General features: G+C 34.6%; 1 protein-coding gene across 1 annotated transcript in view; it reads left to right on the top strand.

Annotated features, from left to right (window-relative positions):
- The first annotated feature begins 4,876 nt into the window (after positions 1 to 4,876).
- The window catches only part of LOC148191152 (BEACH domain-containing protein C2-like), an 8,000-nt gene continuing 3,867 nt past the window's right edge, over positions 4,877 to 9,009 (top strand). The window contains exons 1-2 of the mRNA XM_088101309.1: positions 4,877 to 6,701; positions 8,438 to 9,009. The exon at positions 8,438 to 9,009 is cut by the window's right edge and continues 216 nt beyond it. Of these exons, the coding sequence (XP_087957435.1) occupies positions 4,877 to 6,701; positions 8,438 to 9,009 (2,397 nt within the window). The remainder of the gene's footprint in view (positions 6,702 to 8,437) is intronic.

Here is a 9,009-nt window from a genome sequence, read left to right as displayed (position 1 = left end):
CTATTTTTGTGAAAATGTTTTAAAACACTATTTAAAATTCCATTTTCTAGTGTTTTATGTGTTTCATCATGCACCTTTTAACTTCAATGAGAAATTGATAAAAAAAAATGTATGACTTTAGTCATATCAAAAGCCAATCTCCTGATAAAATAAATAAACTAATAAAATAATAAAAGAAACTTTGAAAAATTTAAAAATTTTCATATATATTTCAACTTCGATGGTAGAAGAACCGAAATAAAAAAAGAATATATACTTCAATTATTAACCAAAATCAAATTCTAAGATAAAATAATTAAAATAATAATAAATTTTTTTAAAATATTTGAAAATTTTCATACTGACCTCGATTAATAGAAAAAGTAAGAAAAAAAAAGTGTTATAATATTCCAAAAGTTAAACGTTGGTGTTGGAACGTTTTACAATGTTAATATTTTTTTATTAATATTTTTAATAATGAGCAACAATCAAATTTTTAAGTGTTGCACCAGTCAAATTATTTATTGCTTTTATTGTCTTTTATTGATTTTATTCTTCTCTAGCTCTATAAATAGAGAGCTCTTTCTCCATTCCAAAACACATCCCAAATCAGTCTTTTCTCATTTTCATTTCTTCTTTTCCTCTTTTAAAATTATTTTGGGTTTATTTTATACTCTTTTTAGAGATCCTTGCTAGTTCTGAGATCCTCAGAGATATTATGAGAAGTTCTTGTTGTATCTTGGGGGACTTGCGCAATACCCCGCGGATAAGTCTTTAAAGATAGTGAAACTACATGCCTCAAGAAATTTTGTTCGTGATTCTGTTAGCCTTTTACAACAATCTTAAGGACTTATGGCTGACATCAATCCTGAAGGATCAAAACTTTGTTTCCAGAACTCAAAAGGTATTTGCGAAACCACTTACGGACGTGTCAAAAGTCGAGGTCTTCTCTAGACATAACTTCCGAAGGGTAGCAAGATGCCCAAAACAATGGTGGCTTTTGATAACGTTTGTAGAGACCACGAATGGGGATGAAGAAGAGGGAGACGAGGCGACAAAACTTTCATGTGTCATGCCTTTGTAATGTTTGAGGAAAGGTGGAAAAGATTTTCTCTCCAAAGAAAGGAAAAGAAATAAGAAGATGAGGTACTTGAGTAATTTTTCGTATACTTTACCTACAAATGAGAGAAGCACAACCAGGTATTTTCTCGTTTACCAATCTTAAATATTTTAAAATTGTGGTGGTATAGGTAATTTTACTTACTTGAAGAAATAAATTTGGCTTTTCACCTAATGATATTACTCTAAATCTAGAAGTAGAGAATATTTCGTTATATATTTATATATGAAGATATGCTAATGATTGATTCATGCAATCAGATAATATTTAAAAATTAAGGTTTCTAGGATCAAATTTTGAAATGAAAGACATGGGTGAAGCCAATGTGATTTTAGGTATTAGAACCACAAGGAAGGGAGATAGTATATTACTATCCCAAGAACAATATATTGAGAAACTTCTTAAGAAGTTTAGGTTTTATGACCTCAAACCAGTGAATACCCCTTATGATGCTAATTCTAAATTAATGGAAAAATAAAGGAGAATCTATATCTCAGCCTCAGTTTTCCCAGATAATTGGGAGCTTACTGCACTTGATGAACTTTTCTAGACCTGATATTGTTTATGCAATAGGTAGACTGAGTAAGTACACTCAATGTCCAAATCAAGAACATTGGGATGCACTTGCTAGGCTTATGAGATACTTAAGAGGTTCAATGGATTATGCCATTGAATACAGTGGATTTCCCGCTATACTAGAAGGGTATAGTGATGCTAACTAGATCTCTGATCCAAATGAGACAAAATCCACTAGTGGTTATGTATTCACACTTGGGGGTGATGCGATTACATGGAGATTAGCTAGACAAACAATTATTGCAAAATCAACAATGGAATATGAGTTTGTTGCTCTTGAGATGACTGGTAATGAGACTGAGTGGTTGAAAAACTTCTTAGCGAACATTTCACTAAGAATGAAACCAACCCTATCGGTATCAATACACTGTGATTGCCAATCGGAAATAGCTATAGCTAAAAACAAGAATTACAATGGAAAGAATAGACATATCCAATTGAGACAATTTGGTGAAGTAGTTGCTAAAGAGTGGAACTAAGTCATAACAAAATCTAGTAGATCCTCTGAAAAAACCCTTGGAAAGAAATATGATCTTAGAAACATCGAGGGGTATGAGACTTAAGCCACTAGCAAACAAACAAGTGATGGTAACCCAACCTTTGTGATTGGAGATCCCATGAATAAGGTTTATATGGGTAAAAACAAGTCACTTGTTAGTTCTGATAGCACTAATTTGATTTTAAATCAAATATGTTCATTCCTATGATGTGTGTGAAAGTGCTAGAGACTACATTATTGAGAGATTAAACTTTGTAATTAATCAAAGTTTTTAATGATCTTCATATCCCTTATGGGTGGTGTATGATTTGCAACATACACTTGATGAAATCACCTATATGAGTGTCAAGTGTGGTCGCTTGCATGAGATCTTGGCATGATAGCTAGAACACTTATGAATACCGGGCACGTGCATGGCCTAGTAAGCGCAACACAACTATAACAACAAGGATTGTGGGAATGTATTGTGATTGATAAACCTCTAACACATGTCAAGTGTCTTTGGTTCATATAGCTTGTTATACCAACTACACTGTGTGTTAAGTTTCTAAATCTAAGACTGGTTCATATAGCCTACTATACCAGTTCTTATGCATTACATCCTATGAGACCCAAAATAATTTTTTTTTCTTTCAACTCTCTTTTGCAATATGTGGGGGATTGTTATAATATTGCAAAAGTTAAACGTTGGTGTTGGAACATTTTACAATGTTAATATTCTTTCATTAATTGATAACGTTAATATTTTTAATAAGCAACAATCAAATTTTTAAGCGTTGCATCAGTCAAATTATTTATTGCTTTTATTGTCTTTGATTGATTTTATTCTTCTCTAGCCCATTCCAAAACACATCCCAAATTAGTCTTTTCTCATTCTCATTTCTTCTTTTCCTCTTCTAAAATTATTTTGGGTTTATTTTATACTATTTTTAGAGATTCTTGCTAGTTTTGAGATCCTCAGAGATATTATGAGAAGTTCCTGTGTATCCTCGCGAACTTGCACAATACACTGTGGATAAGTGTTTAAGGACAGTAAAACTACACACCTCAGAAAATTTTGTTCATGATTCTCTCATCCTTTTAAAATAAGAAAGTGAAGGTATAGGACACTGAAAATATTATTTATTAGTTATTTAAGTAGAAGTTTGAATATATATATATATATATATATATATATATATATATATATATTATTCTTAAATTATCCGTGTTCCTGAATTTATACTTAACTAATTTTACAAAATTGATTTATCTTAAAAAAAAGTCAATTAAGTTACAATTAAATTATAATACATAAGTTAAGATTTTAAATAAAAATAATTATTTTTCACTATTAGTTATAGATATAGTCCATTTATAAAATTAAATGAAGTTATAATTGAATTATAACATTCAAACCCAAACTATTACCTTCTTAAAAAGGTTATAATTATATTCTAATTAAAGATTATAGCTTTTAACATACTCAGTTGAACATTAATAATAGAGTTAAGATCATCACAATTTAATTCTCATTAAGATGAAATGAATTTATGAATTCCATAATTCAAAAATATTATATTAATGTCTTAATTTTGTCCATTCATTTCTTGTATAAAAAAAAAGCTAGATTGAATATCTTATTTACGTAAATTAATAAATTAATGCACATTTAGTCTTATCATTATGTTAAACTGCCGATCTTATCTTTCAATCATTTATAAAACATTTTCTTAATAAAATTTGAGTTGGGTTCAGATTCATATTCCTTATTCGGTTCTCAACGCATATTTAACTTTCTGATTTTACAATTTTTAATATTTATGAATAATTATAATGTAATAATACACATTTATTATGTATTAAAAGAAATGTATAAGGAGAGAATTTCCCTGGAAAAAAAATTAGTGAAAAACAAAAGGGTAAAATAGGATACATAATAAAGGCACCATCGAGCTAACCGTTGGTTTCTCAAAATTCCATGTTTGACTGGGCAAAACCACACAGACAGAAACGGCAAAATACTTATAGCCTCTCCGTTAGTTATAGTCACTTTGCCAAATCCCAATTCAACCCTCACTCTCGCGCCCAATTCGCCCTCTCTCTCTTTCTCCCTCTCATTTTCATTCCCGAGCTTCGGTCAAGTCTCAACGTTACTTTACGCTCCGTTCATCGGCGCCGAGGTATCCATTTCTAACCATTTGTTTTTTTCTTGAATCTCACGTAACCGAAACAATACCGATTTTGTCACCATGATCAATGTTTTTTTGGCTTCGTGCAATGTATGCATGAAAGTGTTTCCGTTTTTGATGCGATGAAGCTATCTCTGCCGCATTGATTTGTTCTCGCAATGTGTGAGGGGTTCGAGCTGATTTCAGATAGTGTGAGTGAATGATCATAACCAGGTAGCGAATTTCAAGTAGTGTAGGTGATTGAGAACGCATTTCTGAGTTACTAAGTTAAGCCGGCGCTTTTTAACGGTTTTATTGTTTGAGTTTTGACGAAATTTTGTAGTGGTGTTTGTTTTTAGTTTTGTAATTTACTGTTTATCGATTGCCAATATTATTATACTATATATTTTTCTAATCTCTTGATATCGGTTATTAGTTTCCTTTTCTAATTTAAACTTTTTGAATGGATAATTTTTTAATTGTGTTATTTTCAGGTGGATTGCTGGTTTAGTCATTTGAATGAGTATTTAGTAGCTTTTTGGTGATAGTATAATGGAAGAAGAGGAAGAACCAAAAGAGACAAAAATATCTGATAATGGATTGCATGGTCATGAAGGGAATAATAGGGGAATGGAGCGAGTTGTTAAGAGTCCTCAGGAGGAAAATGTACATGGAGATAATTTAAAATATTTATCCGGGGTGTACTCAACAGAGGGTGATCTTTACCCAGTTCCTGACATGCCACATGATCATCTTACTTCTAGCCCTGGGTCAGAGGGGCATTTTGGTCACACCGACAATGAGTATCCTCCATCAGTTAATTTTGGTTCGCCTACATATTCTTCTGTTAGTTCTCCACAAAAGCATTGGGAAAAAAATGCAGGGCAAAATTCGTCTGCAGAATTATTGCATTTAATTGATTCTGCTATAATGGGGAAACCTGAAGGTATGGAGAAACTGAAGAATATTGCAAGCGGAGTAGAAATTTTTGGGAATGGTGAAGAAATGGACAGTGTGCCTTTCTTAATAGTAGATTCACTTCTTGCAACAATGGGCGGTGTCGAAAGTTTTGAAGAGGACGGTGATAATCCTCCTAGTGTAATGCTGAACTCTCGGGCAGCTATTGTGTCAGGTGAACTGATTCCCTGGCTTCCTTACGTTGGTGATTCTGATGTTGTCATGTCACCTAGGACACGAATGGTAAGGGGACTTCTTGCTATATTAAGGGCGTGCACCAGAAACAGAGCAATGTGCTCAATGGCTGGTCTGTTAGGAGTACTGTTGAGAACAGCAGAAAAAATTTTCACTGTAGACGTTGGCTTAAATGGGCAAATAAGGTGGGATGGAACTCCTTTGTGCCGCTGCATACAATACTTGGCTGGGCATTCTCTTACTGTTAGTGATCTTCATAGATGGTTCCAAGTCATTCCAAGAACACTCACCACAATTTGGGCTTCACGCTTGATGTTTGCATTGGAAAAAGCAATTAGTGAAAAGGAATCTAATGGACCAGCTTGCACGTTTGAGTTTGATGGGGAAAGTTCTGGTTTGCTGGGTCCAGGTGAGGGTCGTTGGCCATTTATCCACGGGTATGCATTTGCAACATGGATCTACATTGAATCATTTGCTGACGCACTAAATACAGCAACAGTAGCCGCTGCAATTGCTGCGGCTGCATTTGCTAAATCAGGTAAGTCATCAGCTATGTCGGCTGCTGCAGCAGCTAGTGCTCTTGCTGGTGAAGGTACGGTACACATGCCACGTTTATTCAGTTTTTTATCTGCTGATAATCAGGGTATAGAGGCTTACTTTCATGCTCAATTTTTGGTTGTTGAAATTGGTTGTGGAAAGGCAAAGAAATCTGCTTTACATTTTACTTATGCATTTAGACCACAATGCTGGTACTTCATTGGTCTTGAACATACAAGCAAGAATGGTATCCTTGGGAATGCAGAAAATGAAATTAGATTGTATGTAGATGGGTCTTTACACGAAGTTCGTCCTTTTGAGTTCCCCAGGATTTCCAAACCCCTTGCATTTTGCTGCATAGGAACTAACCCTCCTCCTACTATGGCCGGTTTGCAACGGCGACGCCGTCAGTGCCCGTTATTTGCGGAGATGGGGCCTGTTTACATCTTCAAGGAACCAATTGGCCCTGAAAGGATGGCACGCTTGGCTTCTAGAGGAGGGGATATAGTACCTTCTTTTGGCAATGGAGCAGGGTTACCATGGCTAGCAACAAATGCCCATGTGCAGAGCAAGGCAGACGAAAGTGTTCTTTTGGATGCAGAAATTGGAGATTTCATTCACCTACTCTATCATCCTAGTTTGCTCAGTGGGCGTTTCTGTCCAGATGCTTCACCTTCTGGTGCTGCAGGTCAGATAATTTCTGGGTGTTGATTTTACGGTAATATATACATTTTTCTGCTACTGCCTAACTATGTTATTTTTCATGAAAAAAATGCTTGATAAATAATCTAAGTGTTATTAATAGGGTATTAATGCTCTACTAGAAGTTGTTAGAAGTTCATAGAAGGTTCTAGAGATCTTTTTGTAGTTATTACTTTGGGGCTAGAGTTTTCTATATATAGATGTAGTTACTATTTGGAATGAATCAATTTAAATAAAAGTATTCTTTATTTTATATTAATTCTTTCAAGTTGATACCAGAACTCCTAATCTTGGGAGTTCTGCTTCTACATTTGTTTTTACCGTCTTAGTTAGGTTCCTTTTGAGATTGTCTAAAGTACACCCATTTCTTTTAAATATTGGGGTTACTTGAAGTGTACCCAATTTGTGGTTATGTGCCGTTGCTGCACCCCATCTGTCGTACCTTTGCTGGAGCCGTCCCTGGAGCTTCCGCCATTGCCATCGTCAGAATTATTGTTGTTATCATCACCATCATCATTGTCGGAACTTTTTGTTTATTGTTCTCCTTTAATTAAGAGGGGGCTAAGGAATCTCCATTATTTATTTAAGCATGACAACTCTACTAAGCAATGTTGAATTTCTAACTTTAGAGATACATGCACTATGTGCTGAAATTGAATATTTGATATCTCTAATGTGTCTATAGTAAGTCACCTTCTAGTACTGGCTTTGTAGTCGTGACTGGTAAGAACTTCAAACTTTATATAAAGACTCTTGGATTCTAGATTCTAGTGTGACAGACCATATGATCCCTTACTCATCTCTTTTAACATCATATGTTTTTTTTTGGGTAAAACATTACTATTGCTAATGGGACTCGTATCCCAATAACTGGACATGGTAAATTGCACGCTTCTTGTTTATTCACACTTGTTATGAATTAGCATGAAATCCATTTATAAATGTATTGAAAAAAACCTAGGTGGTATAGTGTTTTTAGCATAAAAATGAATAATAACACTTCTAAGAAAACACTGTTATTGGAAGATATTGTAATTTCATATTTATATAGAGAACCGTGCCCATGAAAATACAGAATATTCTACCATGCAATATTTGAGTCATCGAGTAAGTAACATAGTGGATTTCTTTATTGTGTAACTTATGCTTATCTGACCAGGCATGATATAACTGTCTTTTCGTGCGCTTGATTAGCTGAATTCAATTTCTTTATCTGTTATGTGGTTTGATTTTACGAATTAACTACAGATTAGTAGGAGTTACAATTTTAGTCTCTATTTCTTTCTAGTCTCTTCCTTTTCTTATTATTTTTAGTTTTAGTGAAGACTAATCCCCTTGAGGTCGCCGGTTCTTTCCATCTTTCGTCAGTTCTTAATTTTGACATCACTGATTATTTGTTGGATATTCCATGGCTTGTTCTAAGGAAGTCCAACAACAACAATAGCCAAGTCTTTTTGAACAAGGAAGGTGGGGTCAGTTACATGGATTAAATGACGCCCCCAATACTATGTCATAAATCATGTCTATAGACAAAGTATTGGTATTTAAATCCTTCTTAGGAAACAACTTTGTGTACAATATTCTAGTATTTAAAATCGAGATCGTTAAGTTTAGTGAAATAATTTCATGTATATCAGACCATTTTATAAAATTTCTTTTATCAAGGCATGTAAAATATGCACTGATGTACTTGTTATGATGGGTTCCTTTATTGTGATTCAGGAGTGCTTCGACGCCCAGCCGAGGTTCTAGGGCAAGTCCACGTTGCTACACGAATTCGACCTGTGGAGGCTTTGTGGGCATTGGCTTACGGTGGTCCATTATCTTTGCTTCCCTTAGCAATTAGCAATGTACACGAGGATACTCTAGAACCACGGAAGGGGAATATTTCTGTGTCTGTAGCCACTTCATCCCTTGCTGGTCCAATATTTCGAATTATATCAATGGCCATTCAATATCCGAGGAACAATGAGGAGTTGGCTCGTTGCAAAGGTCCTGAGATTCTTTCAAAGATTTTAAATCACCTTCTCGAAACCCTGGCTTCACTTTGTGAAGGAACATATGATGGTGTAGGTGATGAGGAACTTGTTGTTGCAGTTGTCTCACTTTGTCTATCTCAAAATATCAACCATACTCTCAAAGTGCGTCTCTTCACCACACTGTTGCTGGATTTAAAAATTTGGAGTTTATGTAGTTATGGCATACAAAAGAAGCTTCTATCATCACTTGCCGACATGGTTTTCACTGAGTCGGTAGTGATGCGAGAGGCCAATGCCATTCAAATGCTTCTTGAT

Source organism: Vigna umbellata, chromosome 11 (assembly GCF_029865625.1).
Source record: "Vigna umbellata cultivar VRB3 chromosome 11, Vumbellata_1.0, whole genome shotgun sequence".
In the NCBI taxonomy this organism is placed as follows: Eukaryota; Viridiplantae; Streptophyta; class Magnoliopsida; order Fabales; family Fabaceae; genus Vigna; species Vigna umbellata.
This window is presented reverse-complemented; position numbering and strand designations above follow the sequence as displayed.